We start from the raw sequence: 14,308 nt of genomic DNA on the forward strand, positions 1-14,308 counted from the left end.
TGTTCACCACGTTGAATTATTTATAAAACATAGGAAAATATTTAAAAATAAAAATTAAAACCTTGAAGTGGAGAAGGCATGCCTGCATTAACTTAAAGTGGTCAACAGGTGTCAGGCTGAGTTATGTGGAATGCAAATATAACAGCTTGGTTAAGCGTTCTGCACTTGTATAGAAATGGTTTAGAATGATTCCAGAATGAATTGTCTTCAGATATTACAGCTGTGGACATACTTCGATTGAAATGCCATCAAGGGGGCTTGGCTCATAAAGGAATTAACTTGTCTGTATAGGAAATGTATAGTGATTTTGAAAATACATACAGTTTCTTCTGGGTTTTCAAAAGCCTCTCTTGCTTCCTCATAGGTACACCTTTCCTCGAGGCATTCTCTTTCTAAATCCCCTTGGAGAATTTCCTCAAAAAACATAAAAGCAGCACGCCTGGATCTTGTCAGGACTTGATTTGCATCTTCTGTTTTCAGGAACACTTAAGAGAAGGACAAGGGAAAAATCAGAAACCTAATCCATCCCCATCTCAGCCCATCCGCTCAAGTGTGGAAAAGATTTAAAACAGCCCCATGCCTTTGTGCCCCACAACTGGAATAGAGGGAAAATAGCCTCCCTTGGAAGATGACTGGTTGGATGATACCGTAATACCATGAAAGGGGGAGATGGTACATGGGAGGATTACTTATGGTTTGCATCTGCAAAAATTAATATGGTAATTCTGCACAAAATTCTCCTTCAATAATGGCAAAATGAAAATGTTTGGTGCTGCTGGATTAAAATGGTAAATTGGATGGGATGGCAACAACTTTGAGCTCCACCTATGTGCTGAATAACATAAAATTGAATGGGGTTGGGAAGGCTCTCATTTTTGTTCAGAAATATGTCTCTAGGTATGAGAAGCTATTTTTGTTTCAATGCTTCATATGAACAAATCTGCAGGCTTCGTTTTCCAAGCACACCTCCCTGGAACTGGTAGAATATCTATAGCAATAGAGAAAATAAGACAGAGAAGAGCAAAATATTCCGTTTCCTTCCTATGGCCCACTTCTTTCTGGTAAAACCCAAATGCAACTAATTTAGTTTTACAACTGAACTTTCTGTCTCAAGTTTACCCTTAACTAGGCAGCATGTCTTATGGCATTAAATAGAACAATTTCTAAGTATCATGCATTGGATTGCATTCTCACTTTATTATTAGGGGATAAATGGCATGAGTCATTTCTGAATGCTAGTACTAATGTAAAGCTTCCTTCTAATTTATTTTTCCCTCCTGTGCAATAACAAACATTATTGGGGAATTAACTCTTAAAGGTATAGAGTAATAAGAGGTTAGTATATCCTTTCCTTGTGCTCTTGTTTCTTTTTTTTGAAAAGAAAGAGTTAATATTATGTGAGCAAAACTTCCTACCTGTCAGGTCTACGGAGTGAGCCATAAATACAAATGAGAAAAAGCGTATTATCCATTTGCGAATTCCCATTTTGGTTCCCTAGGCGTAGTTTGCTGAATTTTGTCTGCCCTTGATAAAGACACAGAATGAACAAAGTTTAAAGTGCAACTTTGGAAGCCCGCTTCAAAAAAGAGGAGGCCGAGCAATGACAACACAGAGTGTCAACAATTAGAGATTTCACTTAAAAGAAAAAGAAACCTTGAGCAAATACTTGTGGCATTTATACTACCTTTTATCTGATGAACCAATATGTATTTTCAAACTGCATATGTGCATACATGTCCTTCTGACTTTGTCCTTCGATATAAATACTGTATCATAAGCACTGTATCAATTGTATCTGTACTGTATCAACAGATGGGTAGAAGATGCAACCCATAGCAGCTGCTCAGAGTCTTATATAGAGAGAGGGACAAGCTACTAGGAATATTCTACTAAGGGTTAAGTACAGAGATAAATGTCATTGATGGCAAAATCCTAAGTTTCACAGGCAGAATATTTTCCACATTGCTGTTAGCGAGACAAGCAGACAACACTATGCTTGTGATCACTGTGGGAATGGTGTTGTACTGTCATATTTAAAAAAAATCTTATCCTAATCTGCTTCACAAGGATCAATTCAGGGGTCCTATTCAGCAGGTTCTGAAATGTTCTGGAGAACCGGTAGCGAAAATTTTGAGTAGTTCAGAGAACTGGCAAATACCACCTCTGGCTGGCCCCAGAGTGGCTTGGGAATGGAGATTTTGCAATATCCTTCCCCCAGGAGTGGGGAGGGAATGGGGATTTTGCAGTATCCTTCCCCTGCCACACCCACCAAGCCACACCTACCAAGCCATGCCCACAAAACCGATAGTAAAAAAAATTGAATTCCACCACTGGATCTATTGAATTTGTATTTATAATACAAATTTTATAATATTAAAAAATATTGTATTAAAAATATAATACAATTTTAAGCTACTAAAATAAAGATAATATTTAGATATAATAAATATGTCAGGTCCCAGTGGTACCTCTGGTTTCCAGTTTTCTGTTAAATGTCTCTTGTTCACTACTTTTTGCTGTTTCTCTTTGGAGGTGTTTGTAAAGAGTTTAAGTGGAATTTAGCTGCAGCTGTGCTATGAAGGTTAGCATCAGCATTGCCCCTGTGAAGAAATTGGACTAAAAGAATTTGTTCCTTTGGGGGATCAGTGCCCCATTTCTCCAGCAGTAAGTTAGAGCTCAAACAGTTGAGAAGGTAAGGAAAGGAGGGAATAGTCAGAGAGATTCATCTACAAAGGCTGCACTTAATTTTGTGGGTGAGTAAAAGGCTTAGTTAGAAGAACTATTTAGAGCAGGGGTGTCCAAACTTGGTCCCTTTAAGACTTTTGGACTTCAACTCCCAGAGTCCCTCAGCCAGCAAAGCTGGCTGAGGAACTCTGGGAGTTGAAGTCCAAAAGTCTTAAAGGGACCAAGTTTGGACACCCCTGATTTAGAGGGTTTAGAGATCTTGTAGTCTGAGAATCTTGTCCTGACCCATTGTAGGAATCCCTGACCATCACAGACAAATGGTTGAATTTTTGCTTGAAAATATCTAGTGACACAGAGCACCCATGACTTCAGTTAGAAAGGTGTTTCACTGCTTAGTAGAATTTCTTAGAATTTCTCAGGAAATTCTTATTTTGAGTCTGAATGTCTCTCTCTGAAGCTTCCACCCATTTGCACTCTCTCTCTGTCTCTGTCTCTGTCTCTGTCTGTCTGTCTGTCTCTCTCTCTCTTTATTTTTCATGCATTCACTTAGCAACCATTCTGTTTAATCACTTGTCCATTGAAATGTAGCACAGTCACTGAATCAGGATGGGTACAATATATTTAATCTTTCCCATGTTGTGATTATGCTGCTTCTTGTTTCTGCTCTTCTCGTCTCTTTTTTCTTGACTTCTACATAAACCAAATGTATGAATTTCCTAAAGCCTTGACTTTCCTCCATATTTATCCAGCATGTCTGCTTTTCTACGTTCTGTTCCTTCTGCAGAAATCCAGAATTATATTTTCTATTCCCAACTGCATCACTTATTTCTCTTTCTCCTTTCACAAGGATTCTATATTGCCAAGAATCCATCTAATTCTTTCCATTAATGTATCAAAATTGATAAAAAAAAGATTCAGAATACTGAATTTTGAACACTAAACACTGATTTAATGCGGTGGTGGAGATACATAAGTCTGGGCTGCAAGCATGTTTAGTTTATGTGAGTTGTGTAACTTGGCTTGGTCCTATCTCCACTTCCCCTTAGCACTACTTAGTTATGCCTAGTCAGCATCCTTTTCAGCTATGTTCCCACAATGTGGCCTTCGTCTCAATCTCAGCCTATGAGTGAGATACGCATAAGTCATAATTAATTGTACAATACAAAATAATATTTCCTCTTCTTCCAGCACTATGCAAGAACAACCTCAAAGGTATATAAATATCCTCAATTTGCTGGTCACTATGTAGATCCTACCTTAACCATTTTTCTCTCTGCTTTTGGTCCTTTCTCTCACACTTTTTTTTGAGTTCCTTTCATACCCATCACTTAGATTCACTTCTAGCTTGTCTGTTTTTAAACTCACTTCTGCCTAGGATTCAAAGTTGGTACAGGAGACCATCACTATTCCATTTCAGGAAGAAAAAAACAGCATGCTTTTGCTTATTTGCCATTTCCCCCATATTGGTTACCTTCTCTTCTGTAAGTACTAGAAGATAACCAATTGCTCAGGAGCAAGGCAGCTTGCATTCCCATTCAAGGAAGCTTGCAAGTTACATGATCATTTTGAGTGATTCCCAAAAGCTATGTGGAAGGAGGATGAAGAAGAACAGCCAGAAGAAGACCAGGAGACAAGGTCTTTAAGTAATGCCCTCGTAATTCTTGCTGCAATGTCTTCATTGGTGGACCCTTCCCCGGGTGAAAGGGAAAGACAGTGAAGTCAGAGGCGAAACCCATCACATCTAACAACCTATCTAACAGTGATGGCTAACCTTTTTGCCGTCGCGTGCCAAAAGCAGGGGGAATGCGGGGGGGGGGGTGTCATGCGTGTGCATGCCCACACCCATAATTCAATGTGCCCCACCCACCATACACGACCCCCTGTGCTCCCCCCACTTTTGGCATGTGATGGCCCGGTGGGCCCGGTAGACCCGTTTTTCACCCTCCCCAGGCTCCAGAGGCTTTCGCCTGGGGAGGGTGAAAACAGCCTTCCCATCCCCACAGGCTCCCCAGAGGCTGGAAATGGCCTGTTTCCCGACTTCTGGTGAGACTGGAAGTCCCATTTTTTGCCTTCCCCAGGCTCCAGAGGCTTTCTAGGAGGCTTTCTGGAGCTGAGCTAGGGTAACGCTCGCATGCCCACCAATATGGCTCTGCATGCCACCTGTGGCACATGTGCCATAGGTTTGCCATTACGGCCATATAACAACAACTCATTCATAAATGAGGGTAACACAATTCAATAGGTACTTGGCACAGGCAGAAGGGATGGAAAAAACGGATTGTTTCTTTTTTGCTAATTGGGGCCTCAGACCATTGTCCCAAAGTCCTTCACTGATATAACAGCCCTTTTCAAACTTACCTCTTTTCTTTTCCAGCTCTTCTATTGTATGTCTTCTAACTTTTTTTGTATTATAAAATAGAAGGTAGGCTTTATGCGTATAAATATTATTTTTGTTTCATACGGAGTGTTTAGTTGAAGTACAGACTCCTAATTCCAAAGGATTAAGTCAGGATTAGCTTTTGCATAAACCCAGAGGATTTTTTTAAAAAGAAAATGTTTTAGATAAAAGTTCTATTTTCATGTCTGCTTAGGCTTATCATAAGTTCCTATTCAAGGGGGATTGCTCTGATTTTACATTCTCCTTCAGGCTGTCCAACTTTTCAAACTGTCAAAACTTTTCAGAGAATAGAGCTGTGCAGATCTTCCAAGAGAGAAGCACAGATACAGACCCAAATTGTTGGGGGCTTACACTGTAAACCACCTAGAGAAGGCTGTTAAACACTATATACAGTATATAAGTGGTATGTAAGTAAGTGCTATTGCTATCATATCTTATATAAGAGCGTAACCTGAGACTTGCTGGATCAGATCACTGGCCCATCTACTCCTGCTGTTTGTTCTCACAGTGGCCAACCACCTGCCCCCCCAAAAGACCACAGGTCTCCCAACTGATGTCTTCAGAGGGGATCAAAGTCCATCAAAGCTAATGGCCATTGATCCCATGATTTTCATGAAGTTGTCCAACCCTTTTTTGAAGCCATCCAGCACCATGTGAAACTATGGTAAACCTCTTTTTGCAACTATTTTTCATAAATGGAAAAAGGAAAAAATTTTGTAAGAAACAATTTACAAAAATTGTTGTCTTAACCTTTGCTCACTGAAATTTGTGTGTATGCCTTTGACTCAGTATGTTGAACTTAGCTCACTGGACACCTAAAGCCAAATTAAAGTAGCTATATGTCAGCCTTCTGTCCTCCTCCTACTTCTTTCATAACAAATTATGAACAAATTTTTCCTGAATGATATTAAAAAATAAATTGCACATGTGCTCTTTCAACAAACCACTGTTTCCATATTTGCTAAAAACACATTCTTTACGAAATAGGCAATCACATAAAAATGTTGAAGTGAATAATAATATATTATTATTATATTAATAATATTATGTAATATAATATTACATAAATTAAATTCCAACTTTTCATCCTCTTTTCACATAGCTGTAATTTTGGGCTGTAAATAAACAGATGTGTTTATAAATATGCACCTTGCTAGTCTAACTGGTCTTTTATTTTATTTTCCATCTTTACTATTGTCAAAATTTAATTATTGTTCCTTGCAGCAGTGATTAACTTTCAACTCTGCCCAGTGTTAAATGGTTGTGTCCTTGTTTGGGATTGCATTGCTGAGGATATGTTGTAGACATACATTTTTATTTATTTATTAAATTTTTATACCGCCCTTCTCCCGAAGGACTCAGGGCGGTGTACAGCCAAAGATAAAAAGTTGATATACATACAATTTAAAACCAAAATTTAAAACTAAGCAAATTACAATAAGGCCAATATTAAAATTTAAAAATTTAAAAAACCCTAAGGCAATAAAAACCCAATTTAAAATTAATAACACTATTATGCCAGTCCCGCTTGAATAAATAGATGTGTTTTCAGCTCACGGCGAAAGGTCCGAAGATCAGGTACTTGGCGTAAGCCAGGAGGAAGTTCATTCCAGAGCGTCGGGGCTCCAACAGAGAAGGCCCTGCTCCTGGGGGCTGCCAGCCGACATTGTTGATTTTGATTGTACCCAGTGGTGAAATGCAGCCAGTTCTAAGTGGCTCGGGAGAACCGGTAGCACCAGCAGTGGGAGGCTCGGCCCATCCGCCCAGACATCATCACATCCGTTTTTGACCCTCTGTGCACGTGCAGAAGGGTCTGCGCATGTGTGGAGGAGGCCCATGTGACCGTAACACTCATGCTCACATTTGCGAACTGGTAGTGAAGGTAAGTGGATTTCACCCCTGGTTGTAGTCCCCTCATTCTGGAACAGCTTTCCTCCACTGATTGGATGGCTCTTTTCTACTACCATTCAGGAAGGCTGTCAAGACTTCCATAAAGTCTTCGTAGCACAAGATACCATATAATTGGCAGTAGCTGTTTGTGCTGGAGTTGATTACAGCAGATATAATACTCCTCATGTATGTTGTTTTAGTGTATAGTTTTATCATTTTTATAAAATATCGTTCTGTAGAATTTTCAGCAAGGCAACATATTAGTGATTAAATGGTATATAAATATGATATATCATAGCATGTACAGTATATATCAATACACTTCTAGTGCATATTGTTCTTGGTTTTGTCTTATGCATCCACCAGAGGGAGAAAACATAAAACACATTTCAAGGCTGCTTTGAATTTGCTTTTTCTTGTGATAAAGAAGTAAGCAAAATTAAACGGTTTTTTTTATCACCAGTGGATACTGACAATGATATTGACATAATTAGAACTAAATTATGAAATTATGAAATTAGAACTAAATCCCACGGACTTTTCCCGTTCCCCGAGTGGCTTGAATCCTCAGAGGCTGGGCTTTCGGCTGATGTTGTGCAATGCCAGGTCTGTGGTAAATAAAGCCCCCCTCATTTGTGATCTTATACAGGAGGGGGGCCCGGATCTGATGGGCATCTCGGAGACCTGGTTGGGCACGGAAGGGGGGGTTCCCCTGGTAGAAATGTGCCCACCGGGTTTCTGTGCATTCCATCGGCCGAGGGCCCAGGGTAGAGGTGGGGGGGGTGGCGGTTATTGTTAACGAGAGTTTAGAGTCAAGGGAGATCACTGTGCCACAGATAGCTGGATGTGAGTCCCTCCTTGTGAAGTGGGGCCTGGGGAAGCAGGTGGGTTTGCTGATCACGTACCTGGCTCCTTGCTGCGTGACAGAAACCCTGCCTGAGCTGCTGGATGTGATCGCCGGGACGGCAGTTGAAACCCCCAGACTTATGGTCATGGGGGACTTCAATCTGCCATCGGTTGGGTGGCATCCGCGTCGGCTCAGGAGTTCATGGCTTCCATGATGGCCTTGGACCTGACCCAGTTAGTGAATGGTCCCACCCACATTGGGGAAAACATGCTGGACTTGATTTTTGTCTCTGGACAGTGGTTGAATGATCTGGAGTTAGGGGATTTAGTTACTAGACCCCTGCCATGGTCAGACCATTAGCTCCTTCAGCTCGACTTTCGAACCACCAGCCCTCACCGCAGGGAGACAGAACCGACTCGCTGGTTTCATCCCAGGCACCTGATGGACCCAGAGAGGTTCCAAAGGGAGCTTGGGCCATTCCCTGAGGATTCAGCCCACGGCTCGACTGGAGATCTAGTCGCCACCTGGGATAGGGCTCTAGATCGTGTCGTGCCTTTGCAGTCTCTGACCCGGTGCCGATCTTGACTAGCCCCTTGGTACTCCGAGGAGCTGAGAGAGATGAAGCGCCAGAGAAGACGCCTAGAGAGTAATTGGAGGGCCAGCCGTTCCGAAGCTGACCGGACACTAGTAAGGTCTCAAATTCAGACCTATCTAGTGGCGATGAGAGTGGCAAAACGGGAGTATTTTTCCACTCTCATTGCATCGGCAGATAATCGCCCAGCCGCCCTGTTTGGGGTGACCCGCTCGCTCCTTCATCAGGGAGCAGTGGAGGACCCCTTACATCGGCGTGCTGAAGAGTTTGGACAATATCTGTTCGATAAAATCGCTCAGATTCGGGAAGGCTTGGACTCAGATTGGGTAGAGCTGGGCGAGGTGGAAGAGGCAGGTCTTGGGGTTGCTACTGGGAGGAGTTTGATACTGTGGCTCCTGAGGACATGGACAGGATACTGGGGAGACTGAATGCGACCACATGTTTATTGGACCCGTGTCCCTCCTTGCTGGTACTGGCCACCCGGGAGGTTACACGAAGCTGGCTCCAGGGAATTGTCAACGCCTCCTTGGTGGAAGGTGTTTTCCTTACCACCTTGAAAGAGGCGGTGGTGAGGCCCCTCCTCAAGAAGCCCTCCCTGGATCCAGCTGTTTTAGCAAATTACTGTCCTGTCTCCAACCTTCATTTTGTGGTGAAGGTTGTTGAGAGTGTGGTTGCACGACAGTTTCCCCAGTAACTGGATGAAACTGTCTATCTGGACCCGTTCCAGTCCGGTTTCTGGCCTGGTTACAGCACGGAGACGGCCTTGGTCGCGTTTGTCGATGATCTCTGGAGGGCTCGGGACAGAGGTTGTTCCTCTGTCCTAGTCCTATTAGATCTCTCAGCGGCTTTTGATACCATCGACCATGGTATCCTGCTGCGGCGGCTTAGGGGACTTGGAGTGGGGGGCACCGTTTATCGGTGGTTCTCTTCCTACCTCTCTGACCGGTCGCAGATGGTGTTGGCAGGAGGGCAGAGATCGGCCCCGAGGTGCCTCTTGTGTTGGGTGCCGCAAGGGTCGGTTCTCTCACCTCTTCTGCTCAACATCTATATGAAGCCGCTGGGTGAGATCATCCGTGGTTTTGGGGTGAGTTGTCATCTGTACGCTGATGACACTCAGCTGTACATCTCCACCCCTAACCACCCCAACGAGGCCGTCAAAGTGATGTCCCAGTGTCTGGAGGCGGTACGGGTCTGGATGGGGAGAAACAGGCTCCAACTCAATCCTACCAAGACCGAGTGGCTGTGGATGCCGGCAGCCCGGTACAGTCAGCTGATTCCATCGCTGACTGTTGGGGGTGAGTCGTTGGCCCCCACGGAGAGGGTTCGCAATCTGGGCGTCCACCTGGATGCACGGCTGTCTTTAGAAGAACATATGACGGCCGTCGCCAGGGGAGCTTTTTATCAGGTTCGCCTGATACGCCAGTTGCGTCCCTTTCTGGACCGGGTTTCCCTTTGCACGGTCACTCATGCCCTTGTTACATCCCGCCTGGACTACTGCAATGCTCTCTACATGGGGCTCCCCCTGAAGGGCACCCGGAAGCTCCAATTGGTCCAGAATGCGGCTGCACAGGTGATAGAGGGAGTCGTGTCCCACTCCTCCGCTGACGGCCGGGTCAGGGAAATCCGAATCAGGCTTGCCTCTGCAGCTCTGCCCAAAGTCCTAACAAAGTCCTCCGAGCAGGCAGGAGACCAGAAAGTGACTTCAGCAAGATAAGTTCGACTTTGCCTGACTCAGAGACTGCCAGGGTTTTTAATTGGGGTTTTTAATTTTATTCCAATTTTTAGGCCATATATTGAATTAGTTTTTTATATTGTTTTTAACCTGTGTTATATGTATTTTTTGTATTTTTATTGGCTGTGAACCACCCTGAGTCCTTTGGGAGAAGGGCAGTATACAAATCAAATAAATAAATAAATAAATAAATAAATAAATAAATAAATAAATAAATAAATAAATAAATAAATAAATAAATAAATAAATAAATAAATAAATTTATTTTAAGCAATTTATTTAAGCAAATTTTCAGCAATGGACACTTGAGATTCTACAACTTGGCAGTTTCATGTCACTATTTTATTACCAAAGGTTTGGGTGAAGTGTTATCAATATATTGTTGGTACTCACTTCTATATTTTTCTGAACATCTAACTAAATCAAGCTGCACCCGTTCTGAGTCAGTTCTTGACTCCTTGTAGGGAAAGGGCAACCCAAAAAGCTCAGGTTGACTCTTTAACAGGATAGAGACTTTTTGTGTGGTGGTTGACTTGTTCTAAATTGCATTGTAAAAAATGTACTTAGGTGTTCCTTTAGGGTCAGCTTTGTCATTGAAGGTTCAAGTAAGTGGGACCATCTCTTCCCAATTGCATCTACTATCCCATCAGCTCTAATAGAAAAGGCAGGTTGTGGGTCCCATCCACAAAGGCAGGGGTCTCCAATCTTGGCAATTTTAAAACTTGTGGACTTCAACTCCCACATATATACAAGTTCTGGTTAGAAAAACACAATTTCAATAGAGTAAGCTCTATCAATATCTTTTCATCTTAATTTTTAATTTAGTATTAAGATGAGGTTGTAGTGATATAGAGTTAGGAGACGGCTGTGTGACAACATCACGAAGAGAATGTGATCCTAGTTAGGAATGAAAGCAAGGTTACGATCAGAGAAACATTTTGTGTGATACCAAAAGTGTATTGAAAAGGGGAATAGATTTATTTAGCCTGCTCGAAATATGCATGAAAAATCATTTTGAGTCATGGGTGCCATGACCTACTTCATATAATTCTTTCCTTCCCAGAACTGTACAGATGTTCAATGGGAAGGTTTTGTCCCAAGCTGACAGCATAATTTTGCTGATAACATTGGAAGAATGTTGGACTTTGCTATTGACGCATAGAATAGAATGTCAACAAGTGAATTTGTGCTCAGGAGATTTTAGTTGAAAGAAAAACAATCCCTCCATTTTGCAAGGAGAGACCTTGTCTAATATACCTTGGACCAGATGAAGATTGGTTTTCTTGTGTCCTTTCATCTTGTCCCATTATTTCATTATTGAAGCCCAGAGAAGAAAGCTTAGAAGAGATCTGAGCTCTGCAAATCCTTGCATGAAACGTTTTGTTGTAAATTTACCCAAACCATCTAAAAAAAAGAAAAAAAAGAATGTATTTTGCTTCCTACATTAAAATGGGAATATTCTTCTGCTGAGCCAGATGGCTTGATATAATAGGCATTTTTATTTTGTTTTTAAAAGATTAAAACTGAAAGTGGAGTATTAACATTCCCTTCTCCAATTTTTCCATGCCACAATCATCTGTAAGGTAACTTGAACTGGGATAACGACTCTGAAAATCATCTGGCAGAGTTCCATGGTGAGGATAACCCTGGTTAAAAGTCTCCATGGTTCTTGGTCTAACTGCTACACTTTCACTTGAAAATGAAATGCATTACTTCACAAGAGAGTATTTCACTTACTGGTAATGTAAGGGAACATTATTTTTTTGAGTCTGTGGTTAAAGTAAACACAAACTGCAATTTTCTTGTTACTCAAGATTTTGGATTCCAGTCAGTGTTTATGTGCCTGCAAGCTGTAATATATGGCTTGAATTCAAGCTTGAGTTAGTGTGCTAGTAAACCTGGAAAGCATGTTAATTCTGCTACATTTATATTGTATCTGCATGTTTATTTAATAGTGTCAGTTCCTTCTCCTCTTGCCCCAACATAACTCTCCAGCAGGATGTCAAAATTCTGCACCATTAAAATCATAAATCACTGTGCCCTCTAGCAGTTCAAGTCATTTTACAATAGAAAAGTTGGCAAAGACATATATATGAATGAATGTAGAAACAGAGTTGACCCAGGGTTAACATTTTGAGCAATTCATTGTAACAACATCTGTATCACAGAGAGGCCCTATTGATTTTTGTAATCTTTTCTATTCTACCTTAACATAGCTAAACTTGAGAAGGGAAACTTCTAATTCTAGCTCTGGGCTGGGAAGTGGCTCAACAGGCTAATGCAGCCTGTTATTAACACACAGCTGCTTGCAATTAAAATTACTGCAGGCTCGAGTCCCACCAGGCCCAAGGTTGACTCAGCCTTCCATCCTTTATAAGGTAGGTAAAATGAGGACCCAGATTGTTGGGGGGGGGCAATACAAGTTGACTCTGTATATAATATACAAATGGATGAGACTATTGCCTTACACAATGTAAGCCGCCCTGAGTCTTCGGAAAGGGCGGGATATAAATTCAAATTAAAAAAAAAAATTACAAGAACTATGTAGGTCAGTGATGACGAACCTATGGCATGTGTGCCAGAGATGGCACCAGCATCCTCTCTGTGGGCACGCGAGTCGTCCCAGCTCAGCTCAGCTCCGCTGCGCATGCACACGTGCCTCCCATCAGACAGCTGGTCTTTGGGTCTCTGCCGTGCATACACAGGGGCATGCGTGCACGCATGTGTGAGGGTGGGGCGGATGCGCAGGGGCTACATGTGCATTGCATTTTGGGGGTTTGAGTGCACGCATGCTTTGGGTACTCGGTCCAGAAAAGATTAGCCATCACTGATGTAGGTATTTAATAGTATCTTAGATCTCTATATTCAGAAATAAGCTGGAAGAGGTACCATAAATAGATCCATTTTTGAGTCATATTACAAAGAACTATTGGCAATATTAAATCAATAGTTTGCACAGCTGTGGCTGCTCTATTGATTCCTTCTGTTCTTAATTGCCTAAACTTTGTCAACTTTCTTGTACTAAATATTAGTTCAGTTGATGTGTGTTTTGCATTTAAGTCTTTCATCTCTGTTTCTACTGGGACATAGTTGCTGGAATAAAAATATTACTGTACTCAAAATTTAAGAATTTGAGATGCACCCTAAGCTGTTTCTCTTAAGAAAAAGAGGACTCTCAGGAGAGGTTTGCAATTATCTCCCTCCACTTTATATATACATATATATATATATATATATATATATATATATATATTTATATATATATATTTATATATATATATTTATATATTTGCATTTATATCCCGCCCTTCTCCGAAGACTCAGGGCGTCTTACACTATGTCAAACAATAGTCTTCATCCATTTGTATATTATATACAAAGTCAACTTATTGCCCCCAACAATCTGGGTCCTCATTTTACCTACCTTATAAAGGATGGAAGGCTGAGTCAACCTTGGGCCTGGTGGGACTTGAACCTGCAGTAATTGCAAGCAGTTGCTGTTAATAACAGACTGTCTTACCAGTCTGAGCCACCAGAGGCATATTTATGAACGTTTATGCATATTTAGACACTTTATGGTAAAATATCCTAATTATGTATCAGAAATATGGCATATAGGAGAGTTATATAATCAGGCCCTGATTCTTTTTAGGTTTGCGTAGATTTGAGTTCATGATGCATTTAGTAAGAATGGTCTTCCGTATTTTTTAATATTGTTGCATCTTTTGGGAATGTTGATTTGTAATAAATAGGAGAGTAGTTCCAAAGCTGAACATTTTGTTTTATTACTGCATATGAGTATGTAAATAGAAGAATCATTCTTCCAGTTCTAAACTGAGCCCCATACTTCATTTTCCTGTTTATGTTGCTTTGGCATTCCATTCTCATTCCCAGAATAAGCAGTTGTTACTATTGGTTTGCCTCTGAGTACCAATGATATAAAAATTGCCCTTCATCACCTTCAAAATGAATATCTGATGAGGGTATGGTGAACTATTCCACACATGGACAAGGATTGGATAATAAAGTCACAGTACTGGTTTTATTACTTTATATACTTATATTGGTCATACAGGTATATTTAACTGATTGTGTGAACTTGATTTAATATTGGATAAATAAACATGGAAAATCTGCTGGCAGAGGAATATATAAAATTTGTGT

The 14,308-nt window shown here is 41.3% G+C and overlaps 1 protein-coding gene across 5 annotated transcripts in view; it reads left to right on the forward strand.

Moving 5' to 3' along the window:
- Positions 1 to 14,308, forward strand: part of PCID2 (PCI domain containing 2) — a 107,023-nt gene that overhangs the window by 24,093 nt on the left and 68,622 nt on the right. For 2 of the 5 annotated variants that reach the window (XM_058186833.1, XM_058186832.1), the window contains one exon: positions 365 to 2,802. The exons of 2 other annotated variants lie outside the window; for them this stretch is intronic. In XM_058186833.1, the coding sequence (XP_058042816.1) occupies positions 365 to 428 (64 nt within the window). In that variant the 3' untranslated portion in view covers positions 429 to 2,802. Of the gene's footprint in view, positions 1 to 364; positions 2,803 to 14,308 lie in introns of those variants that run through there. One more of the 5 variants, XM_058186831.1, reaches the window with a different exon arrangement.

This window comes from Ahaetulla prasina, chromosome 5 (genome assembly GCF_028640845.1).
Source record: "Ahaetulla prasina isolate Xishuangbanna chromosome 5, ASM2864084v1, whole genome shotgun sequence".
NCBI lineage: Eukaryota > Metazoa > Chordata > Lepidosauria > Squamata > Colubridae > Ahaetulla > Ahaetulla prasina.